This window comes from Micropterus dolomieu, linkage group LG19 (assembly GCF_021292245.1).
Source record: "Micropterus dolomieu isolate WLL.071019.BEF.003 ecotype Adirondacks linkage group LG19, ASM2129224v1, whole genome shotgun sequence".
NCBI lineage: Eukaryota > Metazoa > Chordata > Actinopteri > Centrarchiformes > Centrarchidae > Micropterus > Micropterus dolomieu.
Genome location: NC_060168.1, coordinates 21719314 through 21740991, shown reverse-complemented (window position 1 = coordinate 21740991; position 21678 = coordinate 21719314). Strand labels below are relative to the sequence as shown.

General features: G+C 40.1%; 3 protein-coding genes and 1 non-coding gene across 8 annotated transcripts in view; 1 reads left to right on the top strand and 3 right to left on the bottom strand.

Annotated features, from left to right (window-relative positions):
* elf1 (E74-like ETS transcription factor 1) overlaps positions 1-11501 on the bottom strand; it is a 40129-nt gene extending 28628 nt beyond the window's left edge. The window contains exon 1 of one of the 2 annotated variants that reach the window (XM_046031531.1): positions 10476-11501. The gene's annotated coding sequence lies outside the window, so the exon portion shown is untranslated. The remainder of the gene's footprint in view (positions 1-10475) is intronic. The other variant, XM_046031534.1, reaches the window with a different exon arrangement.
* On the bottom strand, positions 11495-11566 carry trnae-uuc. Its single transcript has one exon. It is a non-coding gene; the product is annotated as a tRNA-Glu (tRNA).
* Positions 11567-12129: 563 nt separating this feature from the next.
* LOC123958265 (ubiquitin-conjugating enzyme E2 A) lies at positions 12130-16372 on the top strand. 2 transcript variants are annotated; one of them, XM_046031535.1, is made up of 6 exons: positions 12130-12437; positions 13590-13670; positions 13878-13903; positions 14815-14904; positions 15069-15157; positions 15347-16372. In XM_046031535.1, the coding sequence occupies exons 1-6, from the start codon at positions 12394-12396 to the stop codon at positions 15473-15475; spliced, it is 459 nt and encodes a 152-aa protein (XP_045887491.1). In that variant the 5' UTR covers positions 12130-12393; the 3' UTR covers positions 15476-16372. The 2 variants fall into 2 exon arrangements, with proteins under 2 accessions (XP_045887491.1, XP_045887492.1); XM_046031536.1 differs by lacking the exon at positions 12130-12437 and adding an exon at positions 13108-13189.
* A 59-nt stretch (positions 16373-16431) lies between these two features.
* Positions 16432-21403, bottom strand: nkrf (NFKB repressing factor). 3 transcript variants are annotated; one of them, XM_046031529.1, is made up of 4 exons: positions 21263-21403; positions 20939-21171; positions 20424-20548; positions 16432-19392 (listed from the first exon to the last, which is right to left on the bottom strand). In XM_046031529.1, exons 3-4 carry the CDS (start codon positions 20512-20514, stop codon positions 17114-17116), a joined length of 2370 nt encoding a protein of 789 aa, XP_045887485.1. In that variant the 5' UTR covers positions 20515-20548; positions 20939-21171; positions 21263-21403; the 3' UTR covers positions 16432-17113. The 3 variants fall into 3 exon arrangements, with proteins under 3 accessions (XP_045887485.1, XP_045887486.1, XP_045887484.1); XM_046031530.1 differs by lacking the exons at positions 20939-21171; positions 21263-21403 and adding an exon at positions 20676-20808; XM_046031528.1 differs by lacking the exons at positions 20939-21171; positions 21263-21403 and adding an exon at positions 20660-20807.
* Between the last annotated feature and the right edge of the window lie 275 nt (positions 21404-21678).

Below are 21678 nucleotides of genomic sequence, written 5' to 3'. Positions count from 1 at the left end.
CTGGAGGTGTAGGTAAACAGTTGGACAGGTATGCACTTAGTTTAGACTTTGAACATACAATATGGGCCAGGCATGGCGATTAAAATCTGTGTTGAAGCTAAGAAGTAAAGTTCACATCTCCTTGTGTCCCATTAAAATATTTACAGTGAATATTGAGTCTCTTAGACATGTCAATGAGCCAGTAAAGCTACTGACTCGTGGGGGAGCTGTTCTCCCTGCAGTAGAAAGCCATAAAACAACTTCTATTGGTGGTAGGTACAAAGAAATGAAACTGTAAAGTCATTTGCATTTAGGTATGAGCAAGTGCTTCACCACAGAGGCCCAAAAATCCTCTCTTCCTCCCCCTGTTCCTCCTCTTCAAGATTCAGTGATTATGACTCCTGAATCCTCACATGTGGGTTTAACTCAGACAACAAGGTATTCGTCTCAAATTCTACATTAAAAGGTGTTGCAGAAAGTGTCACAGTTTGGATGCAGTAGGTGACACAGAATAGTAATACTGACACATACATATGTTGTCAGGTTCAGTGTACACAGATATAGCTGTGTAGAACTTGATAAGAATCTTTATCAGAAATGACATTCAAGCGAACAGGAAGTGGTGGTCTGTGGTGTTGAAAACACTGTCTTCACACTCTTGTCTGTGCAGCAGTTTACACGTTTTCCACTGATAATCCCCATCTGGTACTTAATGTGGTATTTAACAGAAGTAAAAGTCAAATATTCAAATAAAACCTGGCTTAAATGATGAAAGCATTGTTGGGAAAGAACATAATCTAACAGAGGACTTGGATATTGATATTTTATAAATGAACCCATTAAACTCAATTGTAACTGCAGCAGAGTCTGTTTGTCACGGACCCCCAAATCACCCTCTCAGTCTCCATCGAGTGCTCTCATCATCACATTAATTCTTCCTGGCCTCCGTTCAGTACTGTTCAGCTCAGAGTGGAAAGCAGCTGTTTGCTTCAGTGCAAATTGATAGCCTTTCTGTGAGGGAAAGTTACACCAAACAAGCTCCATTCATCACCGCCTTTGGAAATACTGTCCACAACCCCCTAAAGCCTTGGAGGAAGTTCTTCACTTCTTCTTCTAAACTCTTAAGGCTAATGCACTGCAGTTCTGCTATAATCCCAAACAACTATGTAAACACACAAAAACACACACATGAATGTACACAAGCAAATTCAATGGCATTTAATTGAATCTCTGTATAAACACCAAACTGTATCTGAGGTCTAAATAAGAGCTGCACACATTTAGTACATCTCTATCAATATTAGGGATGTTATGAATTAATTGTAATTTATCCTGTGAGAGCAAGACTTTCATGTCTTTAAAAACCTTATTCTTTAATAACCTTATTAGCTTATAAATCAGAGATTGAAAGTTCATGTACATATTCACACAGTTCATACTCAGAAATCATCAAAGTAAAGGAAACGTTTGCAATAAAGTGAGAAAAGGTTTGAGAGCCGCAGTGCTGCGCTTTGACTGTACGCACAAATTTAGCATATTCTTCAAATTTGGAAAGAAAAGACAATCGTAATGAGACTGCGCTGCATTCCAGTACTCTGTTAATTGTGAGTAGACAGCTGTCGAAAAAATATTTCCCTAACAGAGTTTAAGTCTCTTAAATAGGAGAAAACATATAGATAAGAAGGCATGGCTAGGCATCAGACACACTTCTTTAATGAATCCTCAGGCGCACATTTATTTCTCTCTGTGCCAGTATATTCTGAGCCATATATAGCACTGTCTTTGTAGTTTCTGGGGAGAGGAACTACATTAACAAGAATGAACTAAATGTCAGTACATGTCCTGTGAAAAGCTTCACTGAGCTAGACAGACCTGCACATGAGCTAAAGTTTACCCTAATTAAGTGTCAGTTGTATATCCAGAATCATAAATGTAAAATGTTTCAAAGTCAACATTGTGACTGTGTCAAAAATAACCCGAGGCTTCCTAGTAAGAATTATGATGTTTGATAGTTTAAAATGAACTCAAAATGTCAAACATGCTTGCAACCAAAATACCTGCCAGTGCTAATTTGTGCTGAAGGTGTTCATGGATAAAGCTGAGAAGAGCTACATAAAAAATGTTATTGGTCCTTTTTATTACTAAAAGTGCATGGTCAGAATTCAATATTTTAAATATAACTAAATGACGTTTCTAGAGGAGCAAAAGTAATATTTATAACAGCAAAGTCACTATATAATTACATACTTTATTATATACCTGGGGTGGTATATATGGCCCCCGGGCCAAATGCGGCCCCCTGCCTGATTTTAAATGGCCTGCTATGACTATGGCATGAGCTTATTTCTAATAAATTTACACTGTACATTGCACTTCTTAGTTTGAACACTAGAGGCACAGCCATTTTAACAACTACTTAACCTACAATTATTTATTACTACTCAATGGAAACATTTACCACAGTTGATTAAACATGGCAGAACCATGAAGAAAGAAGACAGTGATTGAATGCTGAAAATTTAATCATATTTTTCTGTATATGGCCCACAATCAAAGTTTGGCCACCTCTGCTATATACACCTTTATATATTTATGCTTGTTGAACAGGAGTATTGATGAAGTTTTGGATTTTTAATCGTGAAGGTTTTACTGCACTGACATAACAAGCATAGTTGTCGTCAACTTGAGTAACCTTATCTTCACTTCACCTGGTTCACTTTTCCAGCGTGGCCTTTCTGTTCTGCTGACCACTGACTTTTGCACTGTGTTTGTGTAGGAGCTCACAGAGAGCAGGATTTCTATGATTTTAACACGGATTTGTTGTTCATGATGTCACCATAGCATAATCAAGGGGAAAATATGGCGCATCGATAGTGACTTTACTACGTCCTTTAGGACTGTATTAGTCCGAGACAGACAACTCATACCTGTCAACATAACTGCAGCTTAGCACAACAACGCTGATACTGAAATGCTACTTAGGGGACTGATTTCAGGGACCCTGTAATATCACATCTTCCCATTGGCTATATAAGCAGTAGCTGTTTTTTGGTGTATTCAAGCACAAGAAATTCTATTTGTGTCATGAACATGCTTTAGAAACAGTGTAAAACAGCTATAAGCAATTTCCCCCTCTAAAACCATTTCATAGGTTTTCAAAATCTGAGCAGATTACTACTCCCAGAACAGCATCCATTTCCACTACAGGTCATTAAACAACAGAAGCATAATGGCAAGCAAGAGTTAAATATTCAATAATACCGTCAAAAAAATGTCAGGTTAAGTAAATTTTCTTCATTCAGGCCAAAATCACAGATTTGAACGACACTCTCCTAAACTCCTGAGTCAGACATGGAAAAACAAAGTAACACAAAAAAGGAGGGTCTTTCTTTCAGGTTGGACAAACATGCAAAAGATCATCTTTGCTCATCTTCAGCTAAAACAGACACTAGATTGTTAGAAATTCACAGCTCAAAAGTTTGAACTCGACTGAATAAAAATAGAAAAGCAGCAGACTTAGTTACACCAGACAGACACACATCTTTGGTATTTGGTTTACAGTGTCTAGAAAGGCACATTCATGGCCATAAATCCAGACTAAACTGCAAAGCCTCATGAGTGGCATGTGAATAATGTCTCATTGTGTGTTTTACAAAAAATTTTTTTGCCCTTAACTCTCCTGAGAATTTACAATATTTCCAATTATCTCCTGTAACACTGAATGCAAACTCACCCAGATTTGCAAAACAAATCACACCCACACTTAGGGGAAAAGCAATAAAAGTGGAGATGTTTTAAATTGCCGATGCCTCATGACATGTCACTGGCATGCAATTAAAATCAGGCCACAGTGTGAAAACACAAAAAGCACGGTGCATTGTCTGCTTTACTTCTACAGTGGTGGCATATTAACTCGAGCAAAACAAAAAAGCCTTCATGTGTGATCAGTGGCGAGTCCGGTGACCCTGTAGACTAACTAAAAGGACACACCTTTCCTTTGAGCTAAGAATGAAATCACTGGTTACTCTTTTGTGCTAGTTCTTTGTAACAGTCCAACAACAGAAGCTGGCCTCATACCACATTCAAAGGGGGTCAAAGTTTAGCAAATGGAGCCTTCAAATAGGACTGTGTTTTATATTTTGCTCCGACATGAACATGAATTTATATGACACACTTTATCAAGGCATGCCAAACTAATTTTTACCAGACAAACAGCTATGAACTGCACTCATAAAATTCTGATCACTCAGGAGAGTTAGGTTGGAGGACTGTGGTATCACAAAACCTGACACACATTTTGAAGCAATCCTTGACAGGATGAGATATGGGAGCCTTTGGAGGACGCACAGAATTATTTGTGTAGTGTGGAGGTCATCAGATGGCTGCTCTAGCCGCTCAAATACAGAACAGGGAAGCTTTCAGCTGAGGCTGTCAGAGGCCAGCTAACAGGACAGAAGTGCACCCCACAAGAGACAGAATGAGGTAAACAAGAGGACATGTCATTATAATTAAGCCCACTGAGAAGGACAAAGAATTATAGTAGGAGAAATTATTTAAAAAAAACATCTATCAGGTCTGGACAGATTGAAGGATACCAAGGTGATGTGTAAAAATCACAGTTATTTTTGGTTTAAAGTCGTGCCAGCTGGCTGGGGTCAGACTTTGTTGTTGCAACTAGTTTGTAGTTTATCTAGTTTGTTCAATAAGCTGTCAGCTCTCCGAAAACTTTATCATTCTCGGACAGTGACCATCCTGAGCTGAGCCAGGATCGAAGATGATTCACAGTGCTGACTGAGTATGACATACAGACCTAACAAAGAGCTGTGTAGGTGTAAAGCTTTAAAGATTCATTAGCACCTCAGAGCAGAGTTGACGCACACACCACAGGACTTTAGCAGATAATATTCAATGTGGGATTCAGTTAGCCTGACTTTACTCGGACCAATATGTAATATGAACCATGAATGCACTTGCAAATGGCTTCTTGGAGAGATACTATCGACCAGGGCTCCTAAACCTGGTCTCCTTGGGGGGGCCTCTTGAACCATCAGTGATCACACACTGCATGTTTAGTAGAATAATGCAGCTTGAGATTGTATTCCGTGAAAAAAAACAATTAAAGGTCAAACCGCTCGTAGCTGAAGTGTTTATGCTGACAATTTGCTAATTTTTGTGCTCAGATTTTGCAGCCTTGCCAGAATATTACATGATTACTCTAAAATAAAAGACTGGTGAAAAATCAAACTGGGAGGAAATAAATTCATATGTGGACCAGATTTAAACCAACCATTACTTTGGAGCAGCGGAAAACAAGCTGTAAACACAACATTGACATATTATCACCTTTTAAGTTCATAAGGAGGACAGTATTTCTACACATCCAGTAGATATGAAGGAACATTAGCATTCATTTGGAGTCATATTTCTGTCTATTTGATGAATGTAAGTACAATATTCACTCTTGTGAAGTTCTGTTTTGATTTTCACCAACTCCTGAGGGAAATGTCTGGCTCTTCAGCTGCTAAATGCTCCACTATGTTGACCAGCTAGTCGCTAACTGTGTCTTCCGTTTGGTACTAGGCAAGTAGTGTGAAGCAGAGTTTCTTGCTAAATACTCTGGAAACGGTGTTGATGAGAGCCCTGAAACTGAACCAAAACAGTATATCTATTTATGAGCTGAAAGAAAAACGCATTTGATCGATTGTTAGCCCCCTTGTATGTACTGGGGCTTAGGTGGCGTTCCCATTGCATTCAACTCATCTTCTGGTTGGGTTGCCCAATAAACCAAACGATAGCATAAAAATGCAACATACAGTAGCCAAACAGATATGCAAGGATTAGCTGTTGTTGACTCCACATAAACACATATAAACTGCAACTCAATTACTATCAAATACAGAGCAGGCCAACAATCCAGATCATCCACATCCACCTCTATGGGCTAGAACCTGCAGTCAAATACCAGCGGAAATTGTTCATTGCTACGTCATATCACTTACCACAAAACTGTTTTTTTCTCATGCAGACATCTTATCATAAACAATAACTGAGGTTTTAAGTCCATCTGTGTCACGACAGCTATTTCAGGGCTAAGAGCACGTCTGCTCCAGTGTGTGCTAACAGCCAGCAAACTCATTATTAATAAAATGCCATGAGGCCCTAAGAGCATATTGCTCTGTCACTCAGGGCCTAGATTATAATACCCACTGGCTGCATGCAATTAAATAATTCAACAAGCCTGTGGACTACCTGTCACTCTGAAATTAAACCAAACTAAAAAACAAACAAAATGTACTGATGGTGAAGATAGACAACTGTTCCTCAGTGGATTAGAGCTCATGCAAATTCTGTCAACGCTGACTTCGCTTAGATTAGTCACATTTGTTGAGTCTGTTGAAAGTTGAATGAGGAAAGATCCTTTAGCTTTCTTCGGGCAAAGCTCACTGTTTGAATCTAAGCACCACCGGTGGCAGAGCTGACTCATGAAAGGCCTCCGTGAACCACTCACTACTACCTCATTAGCTCTAAGAGACATGAAAAATGACAGGATGAAATATCATTATGCACTGAAGTTGCAGGCAGAGCCCGTTTCTATTTCTGTGAGGAACTACTTTGTGTGTATTAGCTACAGTTAGCTAGAACATTACAAACCAAGCCAGCACTCCTTTATGTAATTACACAAACATCAGCTACTACACTTTGTGCTTATTGGGACCTCAGCGGACACCATAAAAATACCCAAGTAATGTGGTTAACTAATCTCATGATGTCAACATGCTGCAAGAGTGGACACAATATATTCATATTCATCCTACAGTAGTTCTCCCTGCAGACAAAACATCATAGCATGACCTTTTCTTACTTTCTCTGAAGGATTTCAACATTTTCAGATGAATGTAAGCTAATTTGATTTCTTATTGAAATATTTCGTTTTATTTTGACATTTTGGAAAATACACTTACTCGGTTTTTAGCCAAGTATTAGATTAGAGCCAGCAGCCGGTTAGCTTAGCATAGCATAAAGACTGTAAACAGGGGGAAACCGCAAGCCTGGTTCTGTAAAGATCACTAAATTATACATTATATACCATTTATTTTAATTTGTACAACAACTGGAGTGTAAAAACAACAATTTGTGGGTTTACAAGCAGGTTTTGTTAGTTTTGGACAGGCTAGCTGTTTCCTCCTGTTTCCAGTCCTTTCTCCAGTTTCATGTCTGCATGAAACAGCAGCTAGCAGAAGCTTCATATTTACAGATTGTACAGATCGTGACATGAGACATGAGAGTGGTATCAATCTTCTCATCTAACTCTAGGCAAGAAAGCCATACAACGTATTTCCCAAAATGTCAAGCTATTCCTTAAAGGAAAACTGTAAGGCTTTTACTCTATTCTGAGTCTTCTCTCAATTTGTAATTTTATTATTACGGAATACAAATTATCCAATCATTGAAGACAGTATTAAAACTGTGCATCATAATAGCACTTATTTTGTTTGTATGGTTTTTATCAATTTATTGTCCACCTCCTGAATATTTAAGTCTGACTAATTGCACAAAACTAAACTTTACAATCGCATTTATATCAGAACTACAAACTTGTAACGGTCAAAGTTCAAGCTGTTTTCTTTTTGATGCTAAAAATAGTTTGACTGTATGCCTGCATTACATCATGACAATGCACAGATCCTTGGAGAAACCAAGGCACGATGACTCGTCCAAGTCACATGCTTGTGAGACAGGCAGCATGAGAGCCGAGTGAGGTTACAGGTGGAATTTCCCTTGTCTCTAATTTCTCTCTGACGTCATGTCCAATGGCGGCGGTTTACTGCTGCCTAGCAATCAAACATTACTGACAAGGTGATATTCAGGTGTCAGAAGCCTGGGGTGGTAAAAGAGTAGTGTACAATAAAGGAACTTTGTGAACAGCAGTTCCCTGAACAGCAAACAGGCCAATGTGGGGTATTTTTCTACACGGAAAAAAGGGAAGTTTAACAGTTTTATTTCTCTTTTCAGTTCCTGCATTTCTGCAAGTCATTTGAGGTTTCAGCCATCTCATAATTGTTTGTTTAGTTAAAGCATATGAACATTGCCATCTTGTGGTTATTTCTAAGGCACCAAATTACACTAATTTACACCTAAGAAAGGGTCACTGCTTAAACAAGGTGGCTTCAGTAAAGTGTTTTTTTCAGTCATCACACTCCTTTAAAGCTTGCAGGAGTTAGTAAGAAAGTAAGCTTTATTTGTAGGTGCAAGTGTGGGAACATAAAACTCTGGGTAAAACAACATTGTATTAGCTCCTGGATACTCAAATATCTCTGAACACTGTTACAGGGAGTAACCTGTTTTCATACCACCACATATGCCATCTTGCAAAAGAAAAAAAGCCGTTGGATTCCCGTCTCCATCTCATGCAAGGCCACTCTGAAAGCTTTTGTGTAACTGGAGTACTGCTTCCTAAATAGGATAAAAGCTCAGATCTTCTTTTTGTGTAGCGGAATCAATATCCAGCAGCCCATTAAGGCAGGCGGGTACATCTTGGGCAAGAGGAAGAAGTGTGTGATGAGCTCCACGTCACTAAAAAGAGCACAGCACAGGACAGCACGCCATTGTTGTTCTTGCTTGTCATCGCACTCCTCAGCTGCTCAGAATGCTGATGGTGCCTTCACTGTCACAGGATAAGAAGACTACCGGGAACTACTTTAGCCTCAACCACACAGTCTGCAGTGTGCACATACACACACACAACTGACCGTATCACTCAAAGCTATCAAACCAGAGAGGAAAGGGGCAAAAGAGGCTGAATGGACGGGCAGAAACATGGCAGGATGTTTCTAAAACAAGGACCCGTGCTTGAGACAAACAAGACGACTCCCCACTGGAGTATATTTGGAAAGTCTTGCTCTGGATAATTGCTTTCAGTGGATTGAAGTTTCCAATTATCCACAAGCCACTGCCAGTGTTCCCATCATAGGAAGACTGTAGAGGAGGGGGTGAAAGGGTGGGTGAAGGGTTGGTGGGTCCAGCTAGTCCCGTCTCTAGTGGGACTCACGAGCCAAACGCTCGTAACTCTCCCCTTCCCTCTGTGTCACAGCCAACTCCTCTGAAGGGAGCAACTGCAGTCGACCAATGAGATTGTGTTTGTCTGTCCCATGATACAAGCATCTTAGCTCAAAAATGTAAACATCTGGCAAACATTTGGTTTTGCCACAGAATAAGGTTTATCAATTTTTTCAAGCACTGCAGACATATATTTACATAACATTCATTTATATTCCGAGGGAACTCAATGACCATTTAGACTCACTCCTAAAGCAACTCCCTCCTATTTAAGTGAATATTTTCATGCTCAGACGCTTCTTCAATGGAAAGAATGAGAGACTGTGGAGTCAGATTATCAATGGCTGCTATAGTTTTTCATAGCTTTCATTATTTATTAGTTTAATTTCATGCCAAACAGGGCTGCAACGTGTTCTGTAAAATTTCAAGAAATAGTAAAAAATGCCCATTACAGTTTGCCATAGCACGCATTGACATGTTTAAACTGCTTATTTTTTGTAATCAACAGGCCAAAAAAAATCAGTTTACTACCATTGCAGACTGAAACAAAATAGCCATTATCCATATTTTAGAAGCTGCAAGTACTACATTTCTAGCATTCATGCATAAAAAAATACTTTAAATGATTAGTCGATTATCAAAATTGTTGTGATTAATTTTCTGTCAGTTGACTAATTATTTCTTCTCTAATACCAATTAACTAGTCTGAGGCAGAATGGATCAATATTCAAATTGTTGAGGGGTCAGTTATAAACAGTAGGTTAACATTCCCCATGTTTTCTAGACAAGGCCACACCTGGTGTCACAGACACGGGGCCATGAGTTAATGCTGACTATGGACAACTTTTAGTATTATAGCTCTAATAATTATAGTAAAACGCAACTAAGTACTTAAAATGGCACTAGCATTCCTCTTATAACTGCTATCTGATGTGAACAAATGGATTATTAGTATGGTATAGCTGTTGCATTGTCAAAGGGGCATCTCTGCAGCACTAAATTGCCTTGACTTTCAGCACACACACACACACACTCACAGCCACACACACCAACAGTGCAGTCACATGCTGGCTAACTGACACAAAGGGGAGTCACAGAAACCTATGGAGTAGTAGGCAAAGCAGAGCTGCAGGTCATATATCCATGCAGGGCTAGTACTAACATCGTATGAGTTCAGTCATTCCTCTTTAGTTGTAGTCTGACAACTTTCTGAGTTTAGGAACAGTGCAATAAAAGGCTTCTGGTATACAAACTGCTATATTATCCCATGGATTTATCTGCTAAAAGTCCTGATTATTTCTCATGAAAACACCAATAAGAGGAAAATCTAAACTTTGTATACCTCCACAGGGAACTCAAATTATATCCACACAGTTGCAGTTACAAGAAAGGACACAATAACTATAAAACATGCTTTTAAAGATACTCAGTGGACTCACCCTGGTAGAAGTTGTCATCAGCAGAGTATATTCCCTGGCTCTATGTAGGCAGTTAGTGGCTGTCCTCATGAAACAAGGCGACGTTAGAAGAACATTATTATCCCTGGTACTAAAGCTGCATCATCGCACAGTCACCGGTCAGTTCACCCTCCTGCTGCTTTCATGGGCTTCCTGACACAAGGTTGCAGTTTTCTCCAACAGGGGCTGATGCGTGGGGAATTCCTAGCAGTCACATTTTCCTGTGAAATGATTGGCCCGGCACCAAAGTTTGGCTGCAGCCTAGTAGTAGTAAGCGAGACCAAAAGGAACCAGGACAGGTTTTACAATTGACCAAAGCGTCGAGGTACGAAGGTGGACTAAAAGACGCGATGGAAAAGTTTCCGCGTCCAATCCTTAAAAAGTCAATGATGACCAATAACGTTACATATTTTATTCTTAATCGATATTAGTAACCATGGGTAGTGTAATCTACAACCAAGGAACAGCTTTTGATTTTAGCAAATCGTTAAAAAGACTGGTATTTAGCGACAGTGACAGTTGTCGATTTAATGTTTAGTAAACATAACGTTACGCGGTCACAGGTGTGGCGTTACATGCAATATCAACAGCTATCAGTCTATCAACAGCTCAATACGCTTTACTCAAATTAAGTTGCGGACGAAAAAATTTCGGTTGTACGAGCTAAGGTTGGAGTTTGTTAGGAGTCGAGTTTGTTCCCCTGTACTACGTTAGACTACGATAAGTGTGAAATGGGCATCTTCCGGGAATGTCCAAGCCCTTGTGAGATGAGAGCAATTGAGGATAACTCTTTAACGGGCGGGGTCTAAGCTACACTAGCTTCTCTGGAAATGATGAGCCTATGTTGTGATAGCTGTATCAAATAACCTCCGTCGAAAACACTCAACATTTGTCAATCATTATGTGCTCTCAGTGGGATAAAAATGCTACATATGTCGGTATGTTCTTGGGTCAATGATTTATTATCTGTTAATATTTGCGGTGATAGACAAAAATAGCTGTTCCCATACCGGGAGTCGAACCCGGGCCGCCTGGGTGAAAACCAGGAATCCTAACCGCTAGACCATATGGGACTGGCACGATAGCGCTTGAAATAATCATTTTTATCATTAACAATGTCACACTATATTTTTTGTTTTATTATTTTATGTGTGAAACGTTTTTACAGCGGTTTGACAACCACACAAGCGGTAGTGGCCATGGTAGTTCCATGTAAGGCAATCATGTTACGCTCGTGTGTGGGGTTGTTGTGGTATATAATGTACAACACTTGGGAGCTAGGTAACGTTACCATCTAGTGGTCTTTTAACGTTACTGTAAATTGAATACCAGATGTCAGCCATGAATACCTTGCTTTAGTCACGTTATTCCTAAAGTAAATGACTGAATATGGATTATATTAATCGATACATTAATTAATTAATTAAAAATGAATAAGTGGAAGAAGGGAAGGATGAAACCTTAAAAGCATACCATTCTTTACCGTGTTGCGAACAACAAACTAAATATGGGTGCTAAACACATGACGTCAGTTTCGCTGGAATGATCCAAGTGCAGCGATAGGGTCCTTTCCCGCAAACTAAAGAATACTCTAGCTATATTTACAACAAACTGAAACTGGTTCACACAAGTAAACATGTTTATTTAACAAAATCGCGTACAGTGATGCTGTTAGTTTGTGTTTATGTAGCTATACAGCGCACCAATTTAGAGTATGTCTCTGATAATGTCCTCTTTCAGGTGTAAGTGGAAGCGACCTTAGACTAGCAGAGGCAGCCAAATATTTGCCAAACTAGCAATCGTCGGAAGAAGTTAAAATAATATACCGGTAAAAAAAAAAAATCATTACACTTGAGCTGCTTACGTGTATGTTAAGGATTTAGGTTTCCGTGTAAACAGGATGTCAACTCCAGCAAGACGACGTTTAATGAGAGATTTTAAACGGTAAGCGAAAAGAAAACAACAGAGAAGTAGCTAAAGCTAACGTTAGCAATGTAAGGCTAGCTTGTTAGCGTTAGCTTAAACGGCAATTTAAACTTCATCACCACCACTATCAAATAATACAAATAAACATATAGACAGGGGCGGATTATAACAGTTGCAAATTTTGGGTAGTATGAACAAATTAATGACCGGCAAGCTATTGACAGGTACCGACAATTGTTAACGTGACTGGCATGTAGCGCTGACACCAGCATTAGCAAGGTAACAATTAGCCAAGAGGGGAAAGTTAATGTTGTGCAACTTAATGCTCGCTTTCGTAGATGTCAAAATCGTAATACTGCAACTTATTATCAAATGTAACATAATCACTTTTCCTCGAGCCCTCCCCGATATTGTTAATGGCTGTGTTCAGATATGATTTATTTGTGCTGTATTTGTAACTGGTTATCGTGGATACAGTTCAAGTCTTTGGCCAGATGGCCATGCACAGCCAGATGAAACTTTTGGGTAGATGTACACTGTCAAATACACACTGATTAAGGAAGCTCCTATCCCCGGGCCCCGGGTCTAAGCCTGAGGATAAGCAACCATCTGCCATGCAGTCAATAAAAACCTGCAGACACTCAGTACAGTCGGCTACGGCACATGGTTTCTTATCCCTGATCTACAGAATGCTCCAACTAAACAGTACTGATGGTCACATCGTCCAAGATCTAATCCTGCTTGGCCCACTGTCAGAATCAATCTTCATGGTATTATTTTTACCTACATAACTAATGGATAAAACTTCAATAAACATTAATTAGGATTATCATTGTTAATTTTCACTCAGGTAATGTTAGAACAGTCCACTTTAGACTATTCTAAGTAATTTATTTTACAGTATTATTACAGTATGATTGATGTCATTATTTTACACAAAATATCCTGATGAATTATTGGTATAATAATGTTTGTATTATGTTGGCTATCCTGGCTTAGAGATACAACTTTGGGTTTGTATTTCTGTTTCATGATCAACAGACCCTTGCTGTCTGCTGACTTGTACATTCAAACGTTTCAATAGTATTTACTTATCTGCCCTGTTGACCACTATCAGGGGCATAATATAGTATGTCTAATAGTAATGACGTTGACTTCTCTGTGTTTTAGGCTGCAAGAGGATCCTCCAGCTGGAGTTAGTGGGGCCCCGTCAGAAAACAATATCATGGTGTGGAACGCCGTCATTTTTGGGTAAGTTGGTTTGTTTAAAACTACTATAGAGGGGTTTTAGATATTTTAGTAATGAATTATTTTGAGTAAGTATTCACTGCTTGTTTTTGAAGGTCAAACAAGTGATAAAGCTGCAGTTTATGTAAGTAAACTACAGCTTTATCACTGAAAAGATAAAAGGAGCTTTCTGCAAGTTGATTTATAACCTGTTTGTTACTTTTCTTTTAGACCGGAGGGAACACCTTTTGAAGATGGTAAGTCCTACTTTTATCTCTTTTTAGCCAAATAATTTATCTTGCCAATGTAAACCTGCTATGACATAATTCAGAAAATATTCATTACGTCTCTAAAAGCATTGGCTTTTGGAAGTTGGATCATATAGGGTTGTATGGATGTAAGTAGATTCTAGATGGTACCTTGAAGGTGAGTTTGTTTTGCCAGTAAACAACAACTATAGATCAGGCCTCCTACATTGATCAGATAGTCTGTGTTTACAAAAAAGTTTAGATGTTTTAACCAATTACTTAACTGCACTGGACTGGATAAATTGTTCTACAAAACCAAGACTGGCACATAGTTGTCCAAGAAGGCAAACATTTGACTTCTTCACCATCTGTGGACCGTGAAAAGAACTGTTCTAAATACAGTTCTTTATAGCTTTTCTTTTACAGGCACTATTTCACTACTATGAATCTGTTTTATCACACACACAAGTTGGCAGCTGATTAACACAAATGATTTAGTGTTTCTTTTGAGTGTCATATCAACATCACCAAAACAACCAGTCAGACATATTGATAAATGCATGTTCTAGTTAGATGAGTAGTTCTCAAACTGGGGCCCGGGGAACTCCAGGGGTCCTTGAGGGGGTCCCCAGCAAAAAGGCGAATCATTTATTTTCACTATAATTCCATCCATAAGTAACATAGTGACTGAATGCATGACTATTTTGGTCATGGATTTCAAACATTTTCTGGAATAAAACATCTAAACGCCAAATCAGATGGGCGATCCCGGGACAAAATCTTATCAAATGGGGGTCTAATTTGTGTCAGTTTAGGGGTCCTTGATGTGAAAAAGTTTTAGAACCACTGGTTAGATCACTGTAACACACTGTTTTTAGTGACTGTATTTCAGCTTACAATATGCCATGTCTTGCTTCTAGGAACCTTCAAACTTACCATTGAATTCACAGAGGAATATCCAAATAAACCTCCAACAGTGCGATTTGTCTCCAAAATGTTTCATCCGAACGGTATGTACTTCTTAGCCATGGGTTGATAACTACAGTACACAAACAATTTCATTTGTAGCAATAAAAAGTTATATTTATCATTTATCCCAGGAAAACTGACTCGTATTCTGTTCATCCAGTCATTTGTCTAAAAATAGCTTTATATTCTGTATGCTTGTTTGCAGTGTATGCAGATGGAAGCATATGCTTAGATATTCTTCAGAATCGTTGGAGTCCAACTTACGATGTCTCTTCAATCTTAACTTCAATACAGGTAATCTCTCTTGATGCAGATAAACACATTGTGTGTCGGTGCAAATCAATTTTTAAAAAATCTGTTTTGTAGTGACAGATACAAAATAATATCCACAGATGTTTGTAAACAATCAAGATATTTATACATGGTATGATTGTCCTAACATTAATAGAAACCTAACCCACTGACATTCTGTTGTATATTTAGTCTTTACTGGATGAGCCAAATCCAAACAGTCCAGCCAATAGCCAAGCAGCCCAGCTGTACCAGGAAAACAAGCGGGAGTACGAGAAGAGGGTTTCTGCTATTGTTGAACAGAGTTGGCGTGACTGTTGACCCCTGTTATTGTTTGAGTACGAACAATATCCAGCCCATAATCAAGAAAACAACTGGTCTCACAAAAATAAAATGACACATCTTAAAATCCTTCAGTATATTTGTCCCAGAACTGTTGCTAAGTTTGTATGCTGTTGTGTTGTGGCATTCACTCCTGCCAAATGCTATTGTTGGGCAATAGCGTATGTTTGTTAAAAGTTAATGTACCTTGTTATATCTGGGTTACTCTTGATATATGCCCCATTGTTAATTTTTTTTCTTTATTTTTTTAATGGCAATAGCCAGACTCAGTTGTCACCTTTCTACCTGTTTATTTATACTTGAAGTAAACCGGTTGGATGATAATGTGACAGTTAATTAGATGTGTTTGCTGTGTGGTTTTCTGTGTAGATACGAGTTCATATCTACAAAAAACAAAGCTGTTTGTAGGCGTTTCTGTTTCAGTGGCCTCACTCCTTTTGGTTTTATTTCTTTCTGCCTTTTGAAACCCTTTCAGTGGAATAGAAAATTAACCTGGCATGGAAGTTGTCCATTCAACAGATGCCTTTGGGGGTTATTTTTTCTCTCAGATGTACTTGTAAAGCCATGCCTTTTGATTTTTAAAAATGTTCTAGATATTGGTGAATATATTTGTCCCTCTTCCAACACAGAAACAAGACATTCAGTACCCTTTCCAGGTCCTTCACTTTGTTTCATGCGGTTTCATAATGCTGACATTCAAAAGCTGTGTGAGAACATTTCTATGCTATTTTACAATCTTACAAATCAGCTGTCATACTAGGCTGATTATACTGTTTAAACAGGATGGTGTCTGTTTTCAGATTATAAATCGTTGCACTGGTAACCCATGTAACAAACTGTACATTTTCTTGTATATAAAATAAATATGCAAAAGTTGTCTCTGTTGCTCTATAACTCACCGTACAAAAATATCCATTTTAATCAAGTTCAGCCAGTTGATGGTTATCAGTTAATTTATTCAGTAATTACAGCTGTGAAAACAAGCAGACAAGTTAACTGTACTCACGTAAACCAACATTTCTGACATTTAACAAAGATCACATCTTCAATGCAGCTTGTACTTTTAGGATGATCTCCTGGTGTTAACAGAGCAAACAACACTGCAGGTATTGCTGAATAGAGATGTATCACTACAGCGAGACTGGTATGAGCACCTAGCTACAGTTTGATGTCACCGCCTCTAATCCTCATCTTTCATGAGTCAACACTCTACAATGTTCATGAACGAGCAGTGAAAAGCTGCATATTCTGCCAGGTTCCTTAAATAGAAACAAAAAGTGGTGAGGAAAAACCTCAAAAGCCTTTTTTTAACTGTAGCATCATCAGGACATGATACCACAAAGCACTGAACAGTAGCTAGTTGTGCAAAAGTGAAACAAATACAGGATGTGGAATGGCAAGAGACAAAAGAAAATTACATTTCCTAAAGCCCCTGCTATACATTATATGGCAAAGGAATGTGGAAACCACAGGTGTTACCTGAAGGATTCTCATTTATTAATGTGTGCTGTAAATTTGTCACAGAAGTAAAAACAAAGCAGTTACACTTGAGTGTGATTTGTTGTGAAGTCCAAGTCAATGACAACTTTGTTTTCTTCATTTTGTTCTGCATGCAAATTAGTGAGACGCCTGGGGTTTCACCAGCTCATATCGTCCCACCTGTCCTTCCTGTAAAAGCTGACCAATGAGCTGATCTTTGTGTACTTTGCGACTGACAACAAGGAACCGTTGCCGTCCTTGTCCGTATGACTTGCTTCGTAGGCCATATTTCTGAGAGATCTGGTGGATTTGCTTGCGTTCATCGTTGGTGAGGTCGGTCGAGAAGCGAAGGTCATCCTGGCGGTCTGAACTGGCATAGTTACGAATGATGTCCTCAATATCACGCTTGCTGAGCTGGTTTCCAGTTTTGTCCGTGTCCATTCCCAACCCTTCTCTGGAGAACTGCTCCTTCACTCTGATTGGTTCTGCGATGCCTTCCCCATCTCGTCCCAGACCACCTCCCTTCCAGCCCATTTTGCGGAGCAGCTGGTTTCCGATGTTGTCTTCCTTAATCTCCTGCCTCGTGGCCTCCTCACCGGAGCGAGCCAGGATCTGGGATCGGGATATGGCATCGTTGTGCCCCTCCTTTCTTAGGTTGGATTTGACCACAGCTTGCGTCTGTCTCAAAGTTGCTAAGGCCTCTTCTGCTGCAATGTGCTTCACTATTTTCTTGGGCCCAATTCCTGCTGCCACATACTGTCCTTCCAAGTAAACTTCACACCTCCAGCGATGATCAGGCAGAACCGTGAACTTGTAATCGGCAGACACTTTATTAAACTGAGCTGTGTCATTAATGATACAGATTGCATTGTCAGAGTTTTCCAGGATAACTAACTCGCTCAGATGCTTCTTTTTGCCACCTTGTTGCCCAAAGCGTCCACCACAATCCGATTGATTATTTCCTCTGGAGTATTGTGACTGTTGTTGTTGTTGTTGCTGCTGCTGTTGTTGCTGCTGCTGCAGTTGCTGCTGTTGTCGTTGTGCCTGGTTCATGCGAAGTTTCCTGACTGCCTCTTCCGCCGCTGCGTGCTTTGAGTTCTTTTTAGTGCCTGTTGCCTGCGCTACCAGCTCATCCTGCAGGAAAACACTGCACAGCCAAGCACTGCTGTTTGGGAGCAGGTCGAACTTATAGTCTATCTTCATGCGATTAAAAGCCGCCGAATTGTTGAGTATGCAGATGGCGTCGTGAGCATTGTCCATAACCACAAACTCGGTCCAGTGCTTCCGTTTGTCAGGCTCGTATTGACCCTTAGAGCTGGGCGTCGGCTTATCCTGGGGGTTGCGGAGAGCAGGTAAAAAGGCCGGGGTTGGGCTTTGCATCTGGCACACAACTATGTCACTGACCGTGGAGTGTCTGTATTTGCGCTGCACCACACGAACCTCTACTGGTTTCAGGAAGAGTTTTACAGCCTGCTCAGAGGCCCGATCCCTTGCTCCATTTTTACTCCCAGAGTATCCAGTAGCAAGATACACACCCTGGCATCTCAGTTCACAGGCATAACCGTCTGTTGGTACTTTCCTGTTCTTCGGTAGGTCAGCCTGAGGAATATCCTTCAGGTTGACATAAATATACTCAGGATTAGTCTTGCAGGCCTGAATGCTGCGGCTCAGCATGAAATTATAGTTTGGCGACTCACTTCCGGTCATGAACATAGGGTCCCTAAAAGCAACAGCCAACGCAGACCCTACATTGGTAATCAGCCTTTGCTTCTCATCCAATGTTGACTGAGATACAGGCAGGGGCTGTGACGAAGAACCCGACTGAGAAGTGGTGGGACTGCTCCTGCCCGGGCTGTTGTAGACTCTGCAGAACGGCCTGCTTGATGACGGCCGGTCCTGATGACTGTACCCCAAACCCTGACGTCCCAAATCCCAGCCTCCTGATCTGCTCCCTCCCCCGTAACCATTGTATCTGTGGGGCTGTGAATAGGAATCTGAATTTCGAGAGGTGTGCGCTTCATATTTGGATATGTAGTCCTGCTGTGTTTTTGCCATGAAGTTGGAAGAGGACCCACGTCCTCCATAACCCAACCCACTCGTGCTACCTGAAAAAATCTCTCTGTCTCGCTCTCTGTCTCTATTGGAACCCCAAGAGTCAGAGCTGTACGATGGCACTCTGTCAAAAGCCGGCCTCAGGGATGCGGAGCCTTGCGCTCTGCTGGTACTTTTGTAGGAAGAGTGTTCAGAGTTCCACTGTCTTGCACCGTACAACTCACTCCTCCTGCGCTCCTTATCGTTCTCCTTCCCATCAGCACCATTTCCACCTCCACTGCTTCCCCCACTGACAAAGTGTACAGGCTCAAACCGAGGTCTGGAACCAAATTTTGACACAGGCATTTTTCTCATGGGCTCGTCTCCTGCAATAACATGACACAGGTAAACAGTTAGAAAACTGGGATAGATGTCTGATTTGACATACAGATGAATCAATCTCAGATGGGCACTAGAGGGTTAATGTGATAAAAGTTCCATGAAACTGGTTGTGACTGCATTCATTTCTCCTAACAAGATGTTGTGGCAAAACTTAAGTGTCACGTTTTTGTAGAGGTACATGATATAAGTTTCAGGCCATACAGGTCTCAGCGTTTACAGTATAAGGCTGATTTTTTGTATTGTCAACACATCCCATGAAAAAAGCTAATGTTGAATTGATCCTAGTAACAGGTGTTGTTTGTGAAGCCTAAGCCACATACAGCTTATTCCTCTGTGCCTTAGACATCCATTGCTAACCAAAAACTGCTAGAAACACATCATGAGGAACATGACACTTTTGCACTGGGTGACATGTTCCTTCATTATGGGCACTTTAGTTTATTCTGAGTCAATCCCACATACACCTCTCATGCAGCCTTAAATACTCAGTAGTGCACCAAAATCTGCAGGTGAAAATGGCTCCCAGCAAATGCACTATTTAATCCTGTTTGAGTAATGTTTACTAAAAAACTACAGTGCCCAACTGTTTAAAGAAATAACTCGAGTTTATATTTTTGGCCTGCTTTTAAAAATGAACATCTCCAGTGGGAATAAAGTTTTGGCCTTTTCATGGGATTTGTTGACAATAACAAAAATATAGAATATTGACAGCCTTATTCTTTAACATTGGCGAGAGCTGAAAGAGCTGCTGAAACCCCTGAAATACACACCTGACTCACATTACGGATGCTACTGGCTCAAGAGCCTGGCAAACCTTCAAGTTTAAGATGTTTGGATTGCCCCCAAATCAGTCCTTCACTCAATGACTGAATGTTGCATATGTCTAATAGTACTATTAAGAAATATGATATTCGCATATGTGGATATGTAGATGTAATGGTGAAACACAACCTGTAGATAACATGGTATAAATTTCAATAAACGTTTAAATCTAAACACAGATCAATATACTCACTGCCATCAGAAGAAGTAGGTCTCTTTTTTGCTTCAGAACTAGGACTTGGGTCAAAGGAGGGCATTTCGCCAGTGTCGGTCCCTTCTGCCATCACCAGCACCGTCCAAATCAAATCCAGGCCATACCTGTGTTATCGAGGCAGTGTGAGTTAGACGTCACATGAATGGATGAAAATATACAAACACAGCATAATGAGTTAATACTCCATGCTGCCTATAGAGGCTCAAAACATTCACCGCAAAACAAAACCACCTGCCAGCAGCATGCAGTGACTGAGATACAAACTACGTGTCTGGACAAAACATTACACTACACTTCTAAAAACATTTAACGGATATGATGTTAAGGGCGAGAAAAAAAGCTGCATTTTGAACCAACACAAGGCCTTGACAGAGTGACGCAGTAGGCCGACAGGGTCCATCTCTCACATACATGTTGTAACTAAGATGCTAAACGTCAACGTTACACGTATCAACATTTAAATGTGCGACTAGCTAGCGATGTCATATTCTCACCTTAAGGTGTAGCCTTTGGTCCGACTAATAACTCTGTCCTTCCGCTGAGCAAGATACGGTGCATTTATTTTTATTTTTATGATCAGCCGGTTATTATTATCGACCTAGCCTCTTTTAGCTAGCCTAACGTTGGCAACTGCTAGCATTAGCCAGCTAGCTTTGGCTGTAGCTTTCCCAGCTCCACTTCAGCAGCGCCAGGCTGCTTATAATAGCTTTCAGATTTAGCTCGTCCTCTGCAAAAAAGAAAACACATGTATGTTTGTATCCTTTAATTTGACGGAAGGTTTAAAATGCGGCGCGAAACCTCCTGGGAACTCCAGTTACCCATTCAACTAGCTCACTAGCAGGAAGCGTCCATTTTCTGGTCCAGCTACAGGAAAATCATGGCGTCTGACACCGCACTGGCCCAGAATGCTTTGCCGCCGGACAGTTCAAGCTCAGCGGGCTGCTGTCAGTGAGTCATTAATGAGTACATGTGGCTTACACACTGAAGAGGAAATACAGCAGAAATATGCCACATATTATTATATCACTGAGATGCAGTGTGTTAATCTCAGGTTCACTGCAGAGTTTCTCTCGGTACAGACTTACACGATTAAGTAGAAGCCTAGGAATAAAGTAATTTAGAACATTGTGATGCTAAATTAGCACATATATATTCTGAAATGGGCCATTCTGCATTACAAATACTTATGGCACGTAATTATAATAATTTCTTTTAAATTCATCAACTCAGTTGT

Excerpts from the sequence above, each read along its gene's own strand:
- LOC123958265 (XM_046031535.1), top strand. The coding sequence starts at position 12,394 with ATGTCAACTCCAGCAAGACGACGTTTAATGAGAGATTTTAAACG. Across the intron at positions 12,438-13,589 it reads TTAATGAGAGATTTTAAACG|GCTGCAAGAGGATCCTCCAG; the intron begins GTAAGCGAAAAG and ends TCTGTGTTTTAG. Across the intron at positions 13,904-14,814 it reads GGGAACACCTTTTGAAGATG|GAACCTTCAAACTTACCATT; the intron begins GTAAGTCCTACT and ends TCTTGCTTCTAG.
- nkrf (XM_046031528.1), bottom strand. The coding sequence starts at position 20,688 with ATGCTGCTGGCAGGTGGTTTTGTTTTGCG. Across the intron at positions 20,549-20,659 it reads GCAGGTGGTTTTGTTTTGCG|GTATGGCCTGGATTTGATTT; the intron begins GTGAATGTTTTG and ends TCGATAACACAG. Across the intron at positions 19,393-20,423 it reads ACCTACTTCTTCTGATGGCA|GAGACGAGCCCATGAGAAAA; the intron begins GTGAGTATATTG and ends ATGTTATTGCAG.